The following is a 20,061-nucleotide window of genomic DNA, read 5'->3' as shown; positions in this document are numbered from 1 at the left end:
AATTTTGCACGCAAGCCAGGCCTGGCGAAAAATTTTATATTTAATGGTTTGCATTAATGGGCGTGGCAAAATGGCTCAACAGCGCCCCCTTGAAAACTTTGTGCCTCAAGCCCCACGATACGGTTTAACGTACATGCACGAAAATCGGTACACACCTGTATCATGTCGCAACTTAAAGAAAAGTCTCTTGGCGTCATGCCCGAAGCCGAACAGGAAGTCGGCCATTTCGAATTAATTGTGTAATTTTGGCGGAATTTATGCCATTCCTTCGGCAGTTAATACGGCCCGAACCGTAACGTGCCCCCAGGTGTGTTATACATCAAAATGTGTGTCTCCATCCTCCGACACCACGCATTACTTTTCTCTTTCAAAAGTGTTACCATGGCGACGCTAGACGCCAAAAAGCACGCCCACCCTTCATCTGGTTGGTTCAGAGAGAAAAAACTTTGCGCCTCAAGCCCCATAATACGGTTTGACGTACATGCACGAAAATCGGTACACACCTGTATCATGTCGCAACTTAAAGAAAAGTCTCTTGGCGCCATGGCCGAAACCGAACAGGAAGTCGGCCATTTTGAACATTCTGAATTAATCGCGTAATTTTGGAGCAATATATGCCATTCCTTCGAGAATTAATACGGCCCGAACCGTATCGTGAACCCAGATGTGTTATACATCAAAATGTGCGTCTCCATCCTGCGACTATGCGCATTACTTTTCTCTTTCAAAAGTGTTACCGTGGCGACGCTAGACGCCATAAGGCGCGCCCCCCTTCATCTGATTGGTCCATATTTGATAGTTCCCCAAAAGTCACCAAATTTTGCATGCAAGGCAGGCCTGGCTATAAATGTGATATTTCATGGTTTGTATTAATGGGCGTGGCAAAATGGCTCAACAGCGCCCCCCGGAAAACTTTGTGCCTCAAGCCCCACAATAGGGTTTGACGTACATGCACGGAAATCGGTACACACCTGTATCATGTCACAACTTAAAGAAAAGTCTCTTGGCGCCATGGCCGAAACCGAACAGGATGTCGGCCATTTTTAATTAATTGTGTAATTTTGGCGCAATTATGCCATTCCTTCGGCAATTAATTCGGCCCGAACCGTAACGTGCACCCAGGTGTGTTATACATCAAAATGTGCGTCTCCATCCTGCGACACCACGCATTACTTTTCTCTTTCAAAAGCGTTACCGTGGCGACGCTAGACGCAAACAAGCGCGCCTCCCCTTCATCTGATTGGTCCATATTTGATAGTTCTCCAAAAGTCACCAAATTTTGCATGCAAGCCAGGCCTGGTGATAAATTTCATATTTCATGGTTTGCATAAATGGGCGTGGCCTAACGGCTCAACAGCGCCCCCTAGAATACTTTTCTCTGCCATAACTTTTGAATGGTTTGACATAGAGAGTTGTGGGTGGAGTCATGGGACTCGATATTGAGTCCTTGACCATAATTGGTGAAAATTAGCTCCGCCCCTTCTTCTGATTGGTTGTCCATATTTCCTGCCATAAATTTTGAATGTTTTGACATAGAGAGTTGTGGGTGATGTCACCTGAATCGGTATTGAGTCCTTGAGCTTCATTGGCCTGAATTAGCCCCACCCCTTCTTCTGATTGGTTGTCCCGATTTTCTACTATAACTTTTGAATGGTTTGAAATAGAGAGTCGTGGGTGGTGTCATCAGATTCTGTATGGAGTCCTTGACCTTCATTGGCCTGAATTAGCCCCGCCCCTTGTTGTGATTGGTTGTCCCGATTTTCTACTATAACTTTTGAATGGTTTGACATAGAGAGTCGTGGGTGGTGTCATTGGACGCTGTATTGAGCCCTTGACCTTCATTGGCCTGAATTAACCCCGCCCATTCTTCTGATTGGTTGTCCCGATTTTATACTATAACTTTTGAATGGTTTGACATAGAGAGTCGTGGGTGGTGTCGTTTCTGATATGCTTATGGGGGGCGGTGGCCGTGAGTGCGAGGGCCCGTTCATCGCTGCTTGCAGCTTTAATTATTATTATTATTATTATTTTCCTGACAAAGTGAAGGCCTTTTTGCCCCCCTTAACATGCCCAAAAAGTCACCAAATTTTGCACCCTAGTCAGGCCTGGCGAAAAATTTGATATTTAATGGTTTGCATTAATGGGCGTGGCAAAATGGCTCAACAGCGCCCCCTTGAAAACTTTGTGCCTCAAGCCCCACGATACGGTTTGACGTACATGCACGAAGATCGGTACACACCTGTATCATGGCGCAACTGAAAGAAAAGTCTCTTGGCATCATGCCCGAAACCGAACAGGAAGTCGACCATTTTGAATTAGTCGTGTCATTTTGGCGAAATTTATGCCATTCCTTCCAAAGTTAATTCAGCCCGAACCGTAACGTGCAACCAGGTGTGTTATACATCAAAATGTGCGTCTCCCTCCTCCGACCACACGCATTACTTTTCTCTTTCAAAAGCGTTACCGTGGCGACGCTAGACGCCAAAAAGCGCGCCCACCCTTCATCTGGTTGGTTCAGACAGAAAAAACTTTGCGCCTCAAGCCCCATAATACGGTTTGACGTACATGAACGAAAATTGGTACACTCCTGTATCATGTCGCAACTAAAAGAAAAGTCTCTTGGCGCCATGGCCGAAACCGAACAGGAAGTCGGCCATTTTGAACATTCTGAATTAATTGCGTAATTTTGGAGCAATATATGCCATTCTTCGAGAGTTAATTCAGCCCGAACCGTATCGTGAACCCAGATGTGTTATACATCAAAATGTGCGTCTCCATCCTGCGACTACACGCATTACTTTTCTCTTTCGAAAGTGTTACCGTGGCGACGCTAGACGCCAACAAGCGCACCCCCCCTTCATCTGATTGGTCCATATTTGATAGTTCCCCAAAAGGCACCAAATTTGGCATGCAAGCCAGGCCTGGTGATAAATTTGATATTTCATGGTTTGCATTAATGGGCGTGGCAAAATGGCTCAACAGCGCCCCCCGGAAAACTTTGTGCCTCAAGCCCCACAATACGGTTTGACGTACATGCACGAAAATCGCTACACACCTGTATCATGGCACAACTTAAAGAAAAGTCTCTTGGAGCCATGGCCAAAACCGAACAGGATGTCGGCCATTTTGAATAAATTGTGTCATTTTGGCGAAATTTATGCCATTCCTTCGAGAGTTAATTCAGCCCGAACCGTATCGTGCACCCAGGTGTGTTATACATCAAAATGTGCGTCTACATCCTGCGACACCACGCATTACTTTTCTCTTTCAAAAGTGTTACCGTGGCGACGCTAGACGCCAAAAGGCGCGCCCCCCCTTCATGTGATTGGTCCATATTTGATAGTTCTCCAAAAGTCACCAAATTTTGCATGCAAGCCAGGCCTGGTGATAAATTTTATATTTCATGGTTTGCATTAATGGGCGTGGCCTAACGGCTCAACAGCGGCACCTTGAATACTTTTCTCTGCCATAACTTTTGAATGGTTTGACATAGAGAGTCGTGGGTGGTGTCATCAGATTCTGTATGGAGTCCTTGACCTTCATTGGCCTGAATTAGCCCCGCCCCTTCTTCTGATTGGTTGTCCCTTTTTTCTGCTATAAACTTTGAATGGTTTGACATAGGAAGTCGTAGGTGGTGTCAAGGGACTCTGCAATGAGTCCTTGAGCTTCTTTGGCCTGAATTAGCCCCGCCCCTTCTTCTGATTGGTTGTCCCTTTTTTATAATAAAATCGCCACCAGCCGCCAGTCGCTCTCGCGCTGACTCCCGCTTCCTGATTCAAACGTCTGCCGGCCCCGCCCCCCGACCAATCGGTGGCGAGTAGGGTGATGACGGCCCCGCCTCCCGACCAATCAGTGGCGCGGAGGGTGATGACGGCCCCGCCCCCCGACCAATCGGTGGCGAGTAGGGTGATGACGGCCCCGCCCCCCGACCAATCAGTGGCGAGTAGGGTGATGACGGCCCCGCCCCCCGACCAATCAGCTCCCTGTAATGTGGTGACGTCAGAAATATTCCCAGCTCAGCCCGGTTACAACCTTGGCAGAATGGTTACAGAAAAAGTAATAATTATAATAGTAGGGTTTTACTAATATTTATAACTTACAAATATTTAAAAAAATTAGAAACAACAGCTCCAGACTTACATTACTAAATATCGATATGTTGGTCTCTCCTAAGTCAGTAGGTCAAATAGAAATGAGAAGCTGAGTCTTAGCTCAGCCAGAGCGTTCCCGTCTTTGGAGTCAGAGATCAGAGTTCGACTCCCCCAGTATCCAGACTTTTTTGTCAGCAATTTTTTTTTTTTCTACATCAATATGTGTGTCCCTGTCCTGCAACGACGCACATTACTTTTTCTCATTTAAAAGCGTTACCGCGGCAACGCTAGACACCAAAAAGTGCGCCCACCCTTCATCTGATTGGTTCAGAGGGAAAAAACTTTGAGCCTCAAGCCCCATAATACGGTTTGACGTACATGAACGAAAATCGGTACACACCTGTATCATGTCGCAACTTAAAGAAAAGTCTCTTGGCGCCATGGCCGAAATTGAACAGGAAGTCGGCCATTTTGAATTAATTGTGTAATTTTGGCGCAATTAATGCCATTCCTTCGGCAATTAATACGGCCCGAACCGTAACGTGCATCCAGGTGACTTATACCTCAAAATGTGCGTCTCCATCTTGCGACTACGCGCATTACTTTTCTCTTTCAAAAGTGTTACCGTGGCGATGCTAGACGCCAAAAAGCGTGCCCCCTTAATCTGATTGGTCCATATTTGATAGTTCTCCAAAAGTCACCAAATTTTGCATGCAAGCCAGGCCTGGTGATAAATTTGATATTTCATGGTTTGCATTAATGGGCGTGGCAAAATGGCTCAACAGCACCCCCCGGAAAACGTTTCTCTGCCATAACTTTTGAATGGTTTGACATAAAGAGTCATGGGTGGTGTCATGGGACTCGGTATTGAGTCCTTGACCATAATTGGTGAAAATTAGCCCCGCCCCTTCTTTTGATTGGTTGTCCCTATTTCCTGCTATAACTTTTGAATGGTTTGACATGGAGAGTCGTGGGTGGTGTCATCAGACTCTGTATGGAGTCCTTGACCTTCATTGGCCTGAATTAGCCCCGCCCCTTCTTGTGATTGGTTGTCCCTTTTTTCTGCTATAACTTTTGAATGGTTTGACATAGGAAGTCGTGGGTGGTGTCATTTCTGATATGCTTATGGGGGGCGGCGGCCGTGAGTGCGAGGGCCCGTTCATCGCTGCTTGCAGCTTTAATTTTACTTCTTTTCTTATCATCTTATTCTTAATTTTTTCAATCTTATTTGTTATTTACTGTCTAACTATGTCTTGCCGCTTTTATTGTCAATGTAAAGCACTTTGAATTACCTTGTGTTGAATTGTGCTATATAAATACATTTGCCTTGCCTTGCCTATATCATGCATGGTTTATTAATCGTTTATTAATCCATCCTACTGCGGGTATACTGAACTAAATGCTCTTGTTTGGAAGTCACGCTGTAGTGGCCACTCACAGTGTTGTTCCCAAACTCTTACAACGCCATATTAAAACAAATTATAAACCACATTAACACTTCATAGAAACAAAATAGATCAAGGGATGAGGTATGAAAGATCTGTTTTGAAACGTTGCTTAATACGTTACGGCATTGAACACAACCCTTCCTGTCGGTGAGATAGGCAGCAGGACAAAAGGTTAAAATAGCTGTCACAAGGCGTGGTGTTGAGGACCCAAACGCAAGGAGAGAGAGGGAGGCTGGAGGCAGGAGTTCTCAAAAAACAGAAGGATTTATTCCACAAAAAAGCCAAACTAAAATGCTGCAGAGCAGGATCAAAAACAACTCACGTATACAGGGATCGAAAACCAGGAGTACATGGAGGGAACAAACAGTACGGACCGACAGGCAACAAAGGAATGACAAGACCAGATATACACAGGGGATAACGAGACACGACGAGACACAGGTGCAGACACAATCAGGGCAAAGGGGGAAACAGGAGGGACAGAACTAAAACTCAAACTGGGGGGAAGTGTCAAACCCTGACAGTACCCCCCCCTCAAGGGACAGATCCCAGATGTCCCAACAGTCCACACCCAGGGCGGGCAGAGGGGGCCCAGGCCCAACACGGCCAAAGTTCTGGGGGCCGTCCTCGGGACTGAGCAGACCAGCGAGAGCGTTCCGGGGGCCGTCCTCGAGGCCAGGCAGACCGGCGAGAGAGTTCCGGAGGACGCCGACGGGGCCGGGCCAACCGGAGAGTCATTTTGGGGGCCCAACACCGGAACCAGACTCGGGGCCAGGCACACCGGCCAGAGGGCCGTTTTCGGGGCTGGGCAGATCCATCCGGGACCGCCTCAGGAACTGAGATGGGCGGCCGGACCGCCTCAGGAACCGAGATGGGCGGCGGGACCGCCTCAGGAACAGAGGCAGACAGGATGCGGGGAGCCGGAACAGGGGCAGACAGGATGCGGGGCGCCGGAACAGGGGCAGACAGGATGCGGGGCGCCGGAACAGGGGCACACAGGATGCGGGGCGCCGGAACAGGGGCACACAGGATGCGGGGCGCCGGAACAGGGGCAGACAGGATGCGGGGCGCCGGAACAGGGGCAGACAGGATGCGGGGCGCCGGAACAGGGGCAGACAGGATGCGGGGCGCCGGAACAGGGGCAGACAGGATGCGGGGAGCCGGAACAGGGGCAGACAGGATGCGGGGGGCCGGAACAGGGGCAGACAGGATGCGGGGCGCCGGAACAGGGGCAGACAGGCTGCGGGGCGCCGGAACAGGAGCAGACAGGCTGCGGGGCGCCGGAACAGGGGCAGACAGGCTGCGGGGCGCCGGAACAGGGGCAGACAGGCTGCGGGGCGCCGGAACAGGAGCAGACAGGCTGCGGGGCGCCGGAACAGGGGCAGACAGGCTGCGGGGCGCCGGAACAGGGGCAGACAGGATGCGGGGCGCCGGAACAGGGGCAGACAGGATGCGGGGAGCCGGCGTCGGGGGGCAGAGGATCCCCGGAGCTGCCCGAGTGGGGACCCGGGTCCGTGGCGCTGGCTGCGGGGGTACCTGGGTCCGAGGCGCAGGCTGCGGGGGTACCCGGATCCGAGGCGCAGGCTGCGGGGGTACCCGGGTCCGAGGCGCAGGCTGTGGGGGGTCCGGGACCATCACCGGAGCAGGGGCCGATGCACTCTCTCCTGCTGGGTCCATGCTGGTCGGTCCGTTCTGTCACAAGGCGTGGTGTTGAGGACCCAAACGCAAGGAGAGAGAGGGAGGCTGGAGACAGGAGTTCTCAAAAAACAGAAGGATTTATTCCACAAAAAAGCCAAACTAAAATGCTGCAGAGCAGGATCAAAAACAACTCACGTATACAGGGATCGAAAACCAGGAGTACATGGAGGGAACAAACAGTACGGACCGACAGGCAACAAAGGAATGACAAGACCAGATATACACAGGGGATAACGAGACACGACGAGACACAGGTGCAGACACAATCAGGGCAAAGGGGGAAACAGGAGGGACAGAACTAAAACTCAAACTGGGGGGAAGTGTCAAACCCTGACAATAGCACTAATAAATGCATATTTTCCATCACATACATCTACTCACAATATAAATATACATTTTATGGTCACACTTTGTCTGTTGAAAAATGAGCGGATATATGATTTCTGAACCCTAATGTAACTTGCGCGTCAAAAACTCATAACTTAGCCACCATAATAAAGAATAATATATGCATAATAATAATGTAATAATCCATGTATATATCACGACAATGGATCCCATTGACTTCGCATAGGTACAATATCCGTGGTGCTCACACGGAATTATACTATTTCTGTGTTGGTGCCACGGAAAATAGTGGTGAGTGGTCGTGGGCATTTCACAGATTTTTGTGAGATCAGGTTGGTTCTGGTCCCCATGAACACTTGTCCGCCCGTATACAAGTGTTCTGGTCCCCATGGACACTTGTCAACGTGTAGACAGGTGTTCTGTTCCTCATGAACACTGGTCCACCTTTAGACAGATTTTCTGGTCCCTATGAACACTTGTCCACCGGTAGACAGGTGTTCTGTTCCTCATGGACAGTTGTCCACTTGTAGGGCGATGTTCTGGTCCCAGGGAACCCTGGTGCACCTGTAATTATGTGATCTAGATCTCATGAACACTGCTCCACCTGTAGACAGGTGTTCTGGTCTTTGAACACTTGTCCACCTGTAGACAGGTGTTCTGGTCTTTGAACACTTGTCCACCTGTAGACAGGTGTTCTGGTCCTTGTGAACACTGGTGCACCTGTAATTAGGTTTTCTGGATCTCATGGACACTTGTCCACCTGTAGACAGTTGTTCTTTTCTTTGTGAACGCTTGTCCACCTGAAGACAAGTGTTCTGGTCCCCATGAACACTTGTCCACCTGAAGACAAGTGTTCTGGTCCCCCTGAACAAACGTGTCTTCTCCAGATTGCATGTCCCAGATGTTTTCTCAGATGGTCAGTAGGATTCAGATCAAAGGTGACTCAGAGGTGTTTCCAGTGTTGGTTTGTTTATTCTTATCATGTCTATAAACATTTTCCTTCATCCAACCCAAACCTCTAAATAAATTGAGCAACAGGACACAGAGACATTTTAAGAAAACTTTATTTTTTCAAGTGAGCGTCCTCGTGGAAGCGCCGATTACAAACACACGTGTGCACTATTATGTGAGCACGTTTGCAGATGGTGGTCTTCCTTCACAAAGTACAGAAACGAAACTGAAGAAACTGAAGAAAATGATCGTATCTGAGAGATCCGTCGAGTTCCGAGCACAGGAAAGACGGTCCAACACCCCCAATTTAAAATGATTTAACTCAAATCTTAACATCATAAATATTTTTATGCATCGCTCCGAAAGAAACAATTATTCAGATTTTCTTTAGAAGTTAATTCCTTTAATATTTTACAATATTGCTTTGATGAAAGTGAAAAACAAGATTACGTTTTAAGAAGCCTGAACGAAGCAGAGAAAAAATGAAAGGAGGAAAAGGTTGCTGGTGACAATATCCAGTTGTGAGGTTGGTGTTTTTGGCTGATGTCTCTGTTGCTGTCAATCAATCAGTCTGATCACGAATGGGGTAACAGCCGCTTCACCCTGAATGTGTCGGAGGTTTCAGGACTCAGCAGAGACGGTGGTTCTGTTTCTGTGTCACTGCATCATCTTTTCAGCCCACGTGGTTCTGCAGCCACGCTTGGATCTCGGCTTCGTTTCTACTGATCCATTCAATGTTGTTCCTCACCGTCTCCAGCGCCTGCTTCCTGGGCATCGCCCCGGCACCAGCATCCGCCGTTAGACTGAAGAAATGCTCCATCTGAAGGACAGAGATGCACCAAAATCTGAACCCTCCATTTACAGGACATCTAGGACGGTAATCAATATGATAATCTATATGATCTATATGATAATCCATATGATCTATATGCTAATCTATATGATCTATATAATGATCTATGTGATCTATATGAAAATCTATATGATGATCAGATATGATAATCTATATGATAATCTATATGATCTTATATGATCTTTATGATCAATTTGATAATCTATATGACATATATGATCATCTACATGCAGCAGCTGCAACAGAAAAATGTTCAAAAGAAGACTTTTCCTGGTCCAGGTCAGACAGGTTTCCCCAAATGTTTCTATTTAAAAAATGTTAAAATAATTAACAATATTTTATCAGTTAAAAAAAACCAAACATACTCTCCCCAAGGTCAGAAGTTTACTGTAGCCTTACGCAGCTTGGACAATCCCACAAGATGATGGTTGAACATTAGAAGTCACCAACATGGTTTGAGGTCATCGGAGACAACGTCTGTGGGTTGATTTCACATCAGGCCTCAATTACGACTGTCTTGTTCCATGGCAACAAGGGGAAACCAAAATAGATCAACCAACCAAGAGAATAATCATGGACCTTCACCAGCCCCTTTCATACTTGGGTACAGCTTCCCGATGCCTGAAAGTCCCACTTCCATCCGTGCAAACAATAAGACACAACTAGACGCAGCATTAAAGCACTCAGGAAGGAGAGGGTTTCTGTGTTCCTGAGATGAACCAGCATTGGTCGAAAATTTGCAAATGATCCCCAGAAGAACAACCAAAGACCTTGTAAAAATGCTGCTGAGACCAGGAGGAGAATATCACAGTCCACATGGAAACATGTACTGTACCAACAAAAGCTATGAGACCAGGCAGAGAGAGGAAGGCGATGCTCCCAAACCAGCAGAAAGAAGACAGATTACAGTTTACAGCTGCACATGGAGACAAAGACCTTAAAGGGGACCTATTATGAAAACATGTTTTCTCTTGCTTTAACATATATAAAGTGGTCTCCCCTCAGCCTGCCAACTCAGAGAAGGAGGAAAGCAACCAAATTCTGCAGTGTCTGTACAGCCGCCCTGATGAGCCTAACAGTGTCATGTGGATCTACGAGCCAATAAGATTCTGCTCCCGTCGTTACGTAACGACAAGAGCGATGCGTTAGATGCCATAATAAGTCCCCACAACTAACTCTGCCGGCCGGAGCTTCCGCCATTTTTTCGTAGCGGTGTATCGCGTAATTCAGGCAGCCAATCAGCACAGAGCCTCATTATCATAGCCCCGCCCACTCAGAATCCCACATAGATAATGAGGTTAGAAACTGGGAAGATAAAGACATGGCTTAGAGGCTGCATTTCTAAAAACAATTAAAAGCTTGTTTTTAAGACATTCAAGGCCTGTTTAAAATAGGTATTAGATGTCATAATAGGTCCCCTTTAATTTGAGGTTCAAGGCCGTTACGCTCCAGTCGTTGGTTTTTGCGGGATTACTTTGCATGTTCATTTGTTTTTAACATCATTTTATCATTTTAATATCAACTCAAGTGACAGAGGAATGTAGCAGGACATCAACAGGTGGATCAGCATCTGCAGTCATGTGGACTGACGAGAGAGCTGAGACTCTCTCCCCTATGGAACTGTGGGTAGTGACTGAAAGAACCAGATGGAGGATGCAAGCAGCTGAGATGAGGTTCCTCTGCAGTTCTGGACTCTCTCTCAGAGGCAGGCGGAGAAGTTCAGCCATCCAGGAGAGACTTGGAGTAGAGTCGCTGCTTCTACACATCCAGAAGAACCAGCTAATGGGATTTGGGCATCTAGACAGGCTTGTACCCCCTGGACGCCTCCCCTGGGAAGGTGTTTTGGGCATGTCCAACTGAGAGGAGGACAGACTGGAGGGATGACATCTCCTGTCTGGACTGAGAATGCTTTGGTGATCCCCTGGAAGAGCTGGAGGACTTGGCCTAAGAGAAGGTTGTCTAGACGTCTGCTTTCGCTGCTGCCCCTACGACGTGAACCAAGGGAAGTGGGAGTTGATAGATGAATGGATGTATAGCAGCAAGTCAATGTAGGCTTTCACACCTGCGATGTAATTCTTCTGGGTGATATTGTGGTTTTTATTTTGTGGGCAATGTTTCTCTTCAGAAGCACATTTGATCAATTTGACATCGTCTCTCTGAAACGTCTCCTCTGCGTCCTCGAGCTTGGAGTGACCTGTTGCAGTGGCTGGACTTCACAGACCAGACAAGACAACATCATCAGGAAAGAAGAGTCTGTTCATATAATGAAGGAATATCAAAAGACATAAGCCACCAATTAGAGGTTGGTTGTGGATGGGTCTTCCAGATGGACAATGCTTCAAACATACCTCCAAATTAGTGGACCACAGAGGGAAGGTACTGGCCCGAGTCCTACAGAAAACTTCTACATGGCTAATCCGGCACCTCTACCAAATATTAACCAAGCAAACCTCTGACTTTGAAGACAGTTGTAAAATATTCTCCAAACAAACCAACCTCTTAACAACATGAAATGTTTGCTCAACTTTACTGTCAGGGATGGAGAAAGGGATGTCTTTTTCTAAACCGTTGATGAACCTCTGGTTGCATCTGGTATGAAAGCATATGAGGTTCTCCACGGAGTACCACGGGTTCTTCGGTGATGGAGGAACACCACAGGCACTGGACAGTGGAGTCACTGACCAACATTCAAACCAGCAGTCAAGCTTCATGGGGGTGCTCACCTTCCACAGCTGCAGCTTAGTGTTGTAGGTCGTGGAGATTTGAGTCAGCAGGCGGCCAAGATAGCGGTCATCTATGGTGTACCTGCTCATAAGGTAAGAAATACCATCAACAAAATAAACATTTCTAAAAGATGTCTCAGTTAGGTTTTATACATATTAGCTTTGTTTTCCTTCCTTTGGAGCGCATTATGTTGATTGGTTATCTTTGTACCTATATGGTTTACTCTGTGTGGAGGTGTGAATAAACAGTCACCTAAAACATCTGCTCTGCGTCTGAGTCCTGCCTCCTGTTTGGGCCTGACACATATATCTTTCCTATACCATCCCTTGCCAGGTGTTAAGGGATAGGCAAGCCCCCTGAGGACCTTAGGACCTTAGGACCTGAGGATCTTCGCGCTGGTTTGGGTCATTCTGACTCGCGCCTTAGCACCTTGCAAGGGTGAAAGATGATGTCCTTTTCTACACATAGCTGTGAGCTGAAGAAATACAAATGTAACTCTGGAGTTGTCTGCATTCAGTGCTCATAAGATCTCAGAACAGCTTGAGTTACATTGGCAGGGGGCAGGAATTATATCCATGGTAACCCAGGGGGAAGGAGGAGAAGCTTGTGGCTACATTGTTGTTATGACTCCAACAGCTAAAGTGTTCCTACAAAGGTGTGTCCACTGTATAACTGTGATCATGTTAGAGAAAAGAAAAGTGATCGGTGGGTCGGGGACTAGCACATGCTCAGAGTTCTCTACCAGGGACGATTGCGTATCTACAAATAATTTTGTGGGTGTTGCAAAGAGAATGATGCAGCTTTGAGATCCAGTATATTTTGAGGAGGAGCCGGCTTCCTTAATAAAATATCCCAGCGTTGTTGTGACACTGACCTGCCAACCAGGTAGTCCCAGTTCAGCGTGGCCCAGTCCCAGGCCATGCTCTGGCCCACTGGGTTGTAGGACACGTATCGCACCACGGTGAACAGATCCTGACTCCTCACCAAAGACTCATCTTTGGTTGCCTCCAGGAGCCTGTTGGGCAGATGAAAGGTCATTCTCTTCATCCTCCCAAAGCACAACATCTTACATGAAGTTACGTCCTGACTGAACGCTGTCCTGTTAAACTCACCTGATGGTCTCAGTACATGTTTTTTTACATTAGCAAATTAGCACTAGCGAGAAATATATACTTTACTTTCATAATATTCACTCAGTGAATGTACATAATCACTCGCTTGCTCGTTGTTGCATTGTATCTTCAGATCTCGTCAGAATAAAGGCTGATTTAATGTTCTGCGTTACACCAATACAGAGCCTACGGCGTAGGTTACGCGCGACGCGCTGCGTACGGTGCGCGTCGCCGTGTAACCTATGCCGTAGTCTCTGCGTCGATTTAACGCGGAACCATAAATCGCCGGCGGCTGTTTTCATCCCCGAAAACATCACATCAAATTTCTTAACAGGCGTTATTTGGATAAACTGAGCCCAGGTTGGGGATCTTAACGGTTACTTCTACGCCTGAAAAAATATTAAAACTTAATAAAGTGGCATATTAACAGCGCTACAGCGGAAATTAAAACAGCTTTTAGCTGTCGGCTTCCTGATATGGTGTGACGTATGTGCAAACGTAACTACGCAGTCGCTTACGTACCCGAACGTAAACCACGCAGTGACGTAGCAAGTGGTGTCCCAATCCCTAGGGAAGATTACAAGGGCCCTAGTGGTAGTGAGTGAGGGCTAGTGGTAGAAAGTAGGGTGAACATTGGGATTGGCCCAAAGTCTACTCTGAAGTCACAAATGTAATCGATAAACACGCCCCCTGGAGGGAAATTAAAGTTAAAGGTAAACATCTTCCCTGGATCAACTCTGATCTGGTGAATCTTTTTAAATCACGGGATAAATTGTGGAAGCAATACAGGGAAACTAAAGATGCTCCTGACTGGGAAAAATATAGACTTTTAAGAAACGTATGTAAGACAAAAACATGCAACGCTAAATCAGATTGCTATAAAAATCAACTCTCTGAAAACATGCACAACCCCAAACAGTTCTGGAAAAACATTAATAATGTCCTTAACAAACCCCAAACAAATATTACCACCAAGATTTGCCAAAATAATGAAATCATCCAGGATCCCCTAACTATCTCCAACATTTTTAATCAGCATTTCTCCTCTGTAGGTAACTCCCTTGTGTTTGACTCATCTCCTCATGTGGCTCTCCATGTAGAAGCTCATGTTTTTCTTTCCAAAAGATACATCCTATTGAAGTTCAAAATGTAATCAATGAATTGAAGAATGACTGTGGATCTGGTCCAGACGGCATGGAGACAAGATGTATTAAATTAGCAGCCCATATTTGAATGTCGCCCCTCTGTGATTTATACAACCTCTCCTTATTAACTTGCTCTTCGAAGTCAATAATTACCGCCCAATCTCCATTATCAACTCCATCGCAAAGATTTTTGAAAAATTTATACTCAATCACATATCACAATATATTACTGAAAACAATATTTTGTCTCCATGCCAGTCCGGTTTCAGATCAAATTTCTCAACAACCACAGCTCTTCTGAAATTCACAAATTATATATTTACAGCTTCTGAAAATGGTAAACTCACTGGTGCAATATTTCTGGATCTCACTAAAGCTTTTGACATTGTTGATCACTACCTTCTACTGGACAAACTTTACTCAATTGGTATCTCTAGAAACTCTTCTTTGGTTCAACTCATATCTCCATAACAGACGTCAGTGTGTTAATCTTAATGGAATCCGATCCAAATACACAATTGTTGAGAAGGGAGTGCCACAAGGCTCATCCCTTGGACCACTCCTTTTCTCCATTTTTATTAATGACCTCCCAAAAACCTGCTCTAACTGTCGAATACATTTATACGCAGACGACACAGTAATATATACATCCGGTAATAATACATCAGTAATTGAGAGATCCCTACAAAGTGAATTTTCTACTGTTCAGAATTAGCTATTATCAACTAAACTATTGTTAAACAAAAATAAATCATGTTCAATGTTGTTTGGTACCAGATTAGGTCTTGGAAATAACGCAGATCTCAATATTCTTTTTAACGATGGCTCACTCCTTAAACAGGTGACCTCATTCAAACACCTCGGCCTCTGGATCGACCCATTACTTACCTCCAAACATCATATCGAGTCCATCACAACTAAATTACATCCCAACTTAGGCATCCTTTACTGTTCAATAAACTGTTTCACTCTACAAACAAGGAACAGAATTGTCACACAACTGTTATTACCAATTTTAGATTATGCAGTTTTCTAAACTGACCTATTAAACCTGATTCCTATTCTGATTCTGATTCTGATTCTGATGTTGTTTACCAGAACACTAATGAATCACATCTTCAACCCCTCAATGTCATTTACAACAGTCTCTGTAGATTTGTCTCACGGTGCCCATACCAAACTCACCACTGCTCCATGTACCAATCACTAAACTGGTTACCCCTCAGCTCAAGAAGACAATACCACTGGCTCCAACTCAGATTCAAATGTATCCACTTTAGTTATCCATCTTACTTAAAACAATATTTGATTCCATATACATCCTCATATTCTCTCAGAAACACTCAGCAACCCTTCTTTTTCGTTCCTTTGACATTTAAATAAATTGGCAGACGTGCTTTTAAGTTCAAAGCCCCATCAGACTGGAACAACCTACCCATCAATATAAGAAAACTTAATTCATTACTTTTCTTGAAAAACTCACTATTTTCCAACCTCAAAAAACCATGTGGTCGCCTCTAGTGGTATTGCCTTCTCATTTTATTTTTTTTAAATGTATTTTATATACCCCCTCCTTGAACAGCCACCTTACTGTGGTGGAGGGGTTTGTGTTGCCCGAGTGATCCTAGGAGCTATGTTGTCGGGGGCATTACGCCCCTGGTAGGGTCTCCCATGGCAAACAGGTTCTAGGTGACGCGCCAGACTAAGAGCGGTTCACAAGCTTGACAAGGACCGTTACGTCGCCCGGATCGGCGTCACCGGGGCCCCTCCCTGGAGCTAGGCCTGGGGTTGGGGCTCGAAGGCGAGCGCCTGGTAACCAGGTCTTCGCCCATGGGACCCGGAAATGGCGACATGGACCCGCCTTCCCGTAGGCCCACCACCCGCAAGAAAGACCGTGATAAGCTGGTGCCATGTGGACTGGGTAGCAGTCGTGGCGGGGTTCCCCGACGAACCAACCCCTGGATCAAAACCCTCTCAGTAGGGACATGGAATGTCACCTCACTGGTGGGAAAGGAGCCAGAGCTTGTGCGTGAGGTTGAGAGATACCAGCTAAAGATAGTCGGGCTCACCTCCACACATAGCTTGGGCTCTGGAACCCAGCTCGTTGAAAGGTTCTGAACCCTCCAGGACTGGAACCAGCTCCTTGAAAGGGTCTGGACCCTCCACTACACTGGAGTTGCCCAGGGTGAGAGGCGGCGGGCCGGTGTGGGCTTGTTTATAGCCCCCCAGCTCAGTCGCCACGTGTTGGAGTTTACCCCGGTGAACGAGAGGGTCGTTTCCCTGCGCCTTCGGGTTGGGAAAAGGTCTCTCGCTGTTGTTTGTGCCTACAGGCCAAACACCAGTGTGGAGTACCCGGCCTTCTTGGAGTCCCTGGGAGGGGTACTTGATGGTGCTCCAACTGGGGACTCCATTGTTCTACTGGGGGACTTCAACGCTCACGTGGGCGATGACAGTGATACCTGGAGAGGCGTGATTGAGAGGAACGGCCTCCCCGATCTGAACCCGAGCAGTGTTTTGTTGTTGGACTTCTGTGTTAGCCACAGTTTGTCCATAACGAACACCATGTTCAAACATAAGGGTGTCCATCAGTGCACGTGGCACCAGGACACCCTAGGCCGGAGGTCAATGATCGACTTTGTTGTCATTTCATCTGACCTTCGGCCGCATGTCTTGGACACTCGGGTGAAGAGAGGGGCTAAGCTGTCAACTGATCACCACCTGTGGGTAAGTTGGATGCGCTGGCGGAGGGGGAGGTTGGACAGACCGGGCAGACCCAAACGGATTGTGAGGGTCTGTTGGGAACGTCTGGCTGAGCCCTCTGTCAGGGACGTCTTCAACTCTCACCTCCGGGAGAACTTCTCTCAGATCCCGGGGGAGGCGGGGGAGGCGGGGGAGGCGGGGGACATGGAGTCCGAGTGGACCATGTTCTCTGCCTCCATTGTCGACGCGGTGGCTCGAAGTTGTGGACGCAAGGTCTCCAGTGCCAGTCGTGGCGGCAATCCTAGAACCCGGTGGTGGACACCGGAAGTAAAAGATGCCGTCAGACTGTAGAAGGAGTCCTACCGGGCTATGTTAGCCTGTGGGACTCCTGACGCAGTAGATAGGTACCGGCAGGCCAAGCGAGCCGCGGCTCGGGCGGTGCTGGAGGCAAAAAGTCGGGTCTGGGAGGAGTTCGGGGAGGCCATGGAAAAAGACTTTCGGTCGGCCTCGAGGAAATTCTGGCAGACCGTTCGGCGCATCAGAAGGGGGAAGCAATACTCTGCCGGCACCATTTACGGTGCGGATGGGGAGCTGTTGACCTTGACTGGGGACATCGTCAGACGGTGGAAGTAATACTTCAAGGATCTCCTCAATCCGACTGACATGCCTTCCATTGAGGAAGCAGAGGGTGAGGACTCGGGGACGTCCTCATCCATCCGGGGGTGGATGAGATCCGCCCTGAGTACCTCAAGTCTCTGGATGTCGTAGGGCTGTCTTGGTTGACACGCCTCTGCGACATTGCATGGAGGAAGGGGACAGTACCGCTGGAGTGGCAAACCGGGGTGGTGGTCCCTCTCTTTAAAAAGGGGGACCGGAGAGTGTGTTCCAAATATAGGGGGATCACACTTCTCAGCCTCCCCGGGAAAGTCTACGCCAAGGTACTGGAGAGAAGAATACGGTCGATAGTTGAACCTCGGATTCATGAGGAACAATGCAGTTTTCGTCCCGGTCGTGTACACTGGACCAGCTCCCACCCTCCGCAGGGTGCTCAAGGGTTCATGGGAATTTGCCCAACCAGTCTACATGTGCTTTGTGGATCTGGAGAAGGCATTTGAGCGTGTCCCTCGTGCCATTCTGTGGGGGGTCAGTGAGTATGGAGTCCGGGGCCCTCTATTAAGGGCTGTCCGGTCTCTGTATGATCGGAGCAGGAGTCTGGTTCTCATAGCCGGCAGTAGGTCAGACTTGTTCCCGGTGCATGTTGGACTCCGGCAGGGCTGCCTTTTGTCACCGGGTCTGTTCATAATTTTTATGGACAGGATTTTTAGGCGCAGCCAGGGACCAGAGGGGATCCGGTTTGGGAACCTCAGGATCTCATCTCTGCTTTTTGCGGATGATGTTGTCCTGTTGGCTTCATCGGACCGGGACCTTCAGCATGTGCTGGGGCGGTTTGAGGCCGAGTGCGACGCGGCAGGGATGAGAATCAGCACCTCCAAAACCGAGACCATGGTTCTCCAGCGGTAAAGGGTGGCGTGCCTTCTCCGGGTGGGTGGAGAAGTCCTGCCTCAGGTGGAGGAGTTCAAGTATCTCGGGGTCTTGTTCACGAGTGAGGGAACGATGGAGCGTGAGATTGACAGACGGATCGGTGCAGCGTCCGCAATTATGCGGTCGGTGTACTGGACCGTCGTAGTGAAGAAGGAGCTGAGTCGAACGGCAAAGCTCTCGATTTACCGGTCAATCTACGCACCTACCCTCACCTATGGCCATGAACTCTGGGTAGTGACCGAAAGGATACAAGCGGCCGAGATGAGTTTCCTCCGCAGGGTGGCTGGACGCTCCCTTAGAGATAGGGTGAGTAGTTCGGTCACCCGGGAGGAGCTCGGAGTCGAGTCGCTGCTCCTTCACATTGAGAGGAGTCAGCTGAGGTGGCTTGGGCATCTGTACCGGATCCTCCTGGATCCTCCCTAGGGAGGTGTTCCAGGCATGTCCCTCCTCCATAGGGAGGTGTTCCAGGCATGTCCCTCCTGGAGGAGACCCCGGGGAAGACCCAGGACCCGCTGGAGAGACTATGTCTCTCGGCTGGCCTGGGAACGTCTCAGACTCCCCTCGGACTCCCCTCAGAAGAGCTGGAGGAAGAGCTGTAGGAAGAGCTGGAGGAAGAGCTGGAGGAAGTGTCTGGGGTGAAGGAAGTCTGGGCATCTTTGTTGAGACAGCTGCCCCCCAGACCTGCAGAAAGCCGCAGAAAATGGATGGATAGATGGATATTTTATATATAATGTATCTATTTCTTCATATATTGTATAATAATGATGATGACAATGACTATTATTAATATTGTTGTTCTTGTTGTTATTACTGTTATATGCAGTATTTACTTGTGTTCTTCACGTGTGGTAGGTCTTGGGGACTGGGGTGTGGGTGGGTTTGTGTGTGAGAGCCTTATGTATTACCGTATGTATGTTGTATGTGACTGTTTTGTAATGTGTTGTCTGTTTTATGTTGGACCCCCTCGAAAACGAGAGGATTCATCTCCAGGGGCTATACGTTAATAAAATTTACTTGTCACATTCTTTTTGAACTAAATCTGGTCTAAAGGGGCATGGATGACTCAACATGGTCATAGCTGCATGTTGAGAACCAATCTGCAGATGAAATATTTCTGTTAGCAGGAAAAAAAACATTGGGAATCTCCTAGTATGACTGCTCTTTCAAAACTTATTTATTGCTAACTTAATTGTGCACCTCTTAAAATGACAGCTGAGCGGCCTATAAACTCCACATGTGACAGTTTAAGATCCCACAATATCTGCTCTTTAACCCTTGCAAGGCGTAATGGGATAGGCTAGCCCTCTGAGGAGCAAAGATCCTTCGCTCTCACCACCTTGCAGTGGTCAAAAGTTGAGAATGAAAGGTCCAGGGACATCTAGTGGATCCAACTGCAAACTACAGCCAACTGAAGACACATTACCTTCCCACAAACCCTAAATAAAAGTT

At 47.6% G+C, this 20,061-nt stretch overlaps 1 protein-coding gene across 1 annotated transcript in view; it reads right to left on the bottom strand.

Moving 5' to 3' along the window:
* Positions 1 to 8,632: 8,632 nt before the first annotated feature.
* The window catches only part of enpep (glutamyl aminopeptidase), a 38,368-nt gene continuing 26,939 nt past the window's right edge, over positions 8,633 to 20,061 (bottom strand). The window contains exons 18-20 of the mRNA XM_061744236.1: positions 12,988 to 13,128; positions 12,113 to 12,194; positions 8,633 to 9,356 (exon numbers count right to left, since the gene is read on the bottom strand). Of these exons, the coding sequence (XP_061600220.1) occupies positions 9,210 to 9,356; positions 12,113 to 12,194; positions 12,988 to 13,128 (370 nt within the window). The 3' untranslated portion in view covers positions 8,633 to 9,209. The remainder of the gene's footprint in view (positions 9,357 to 12,112; positions 12,195 to 12,987; positions 13,129 to 20,061) is intronic.

This window comes from Cololabis saira, chromosome 16 (assembly GCF_033807715.1).
Source record: "Cololabis saira isolate AMF1-May2022 chromosome 16, fColSai1.1, whole genome shotgun sequence".
Classification (NCBI taxonomy): domain Eukaryota; kingdom Metazoa; phylum Chordata; class Actinopteri; order Beloniformes; family Belonidae; genus Cololabis; species Cololabis saira.
The sequence above is the reverse complement of the archived record's forward strand: the minus strand, read 5'-3'. Positions and strand labels throughout refer to the sequence as shown.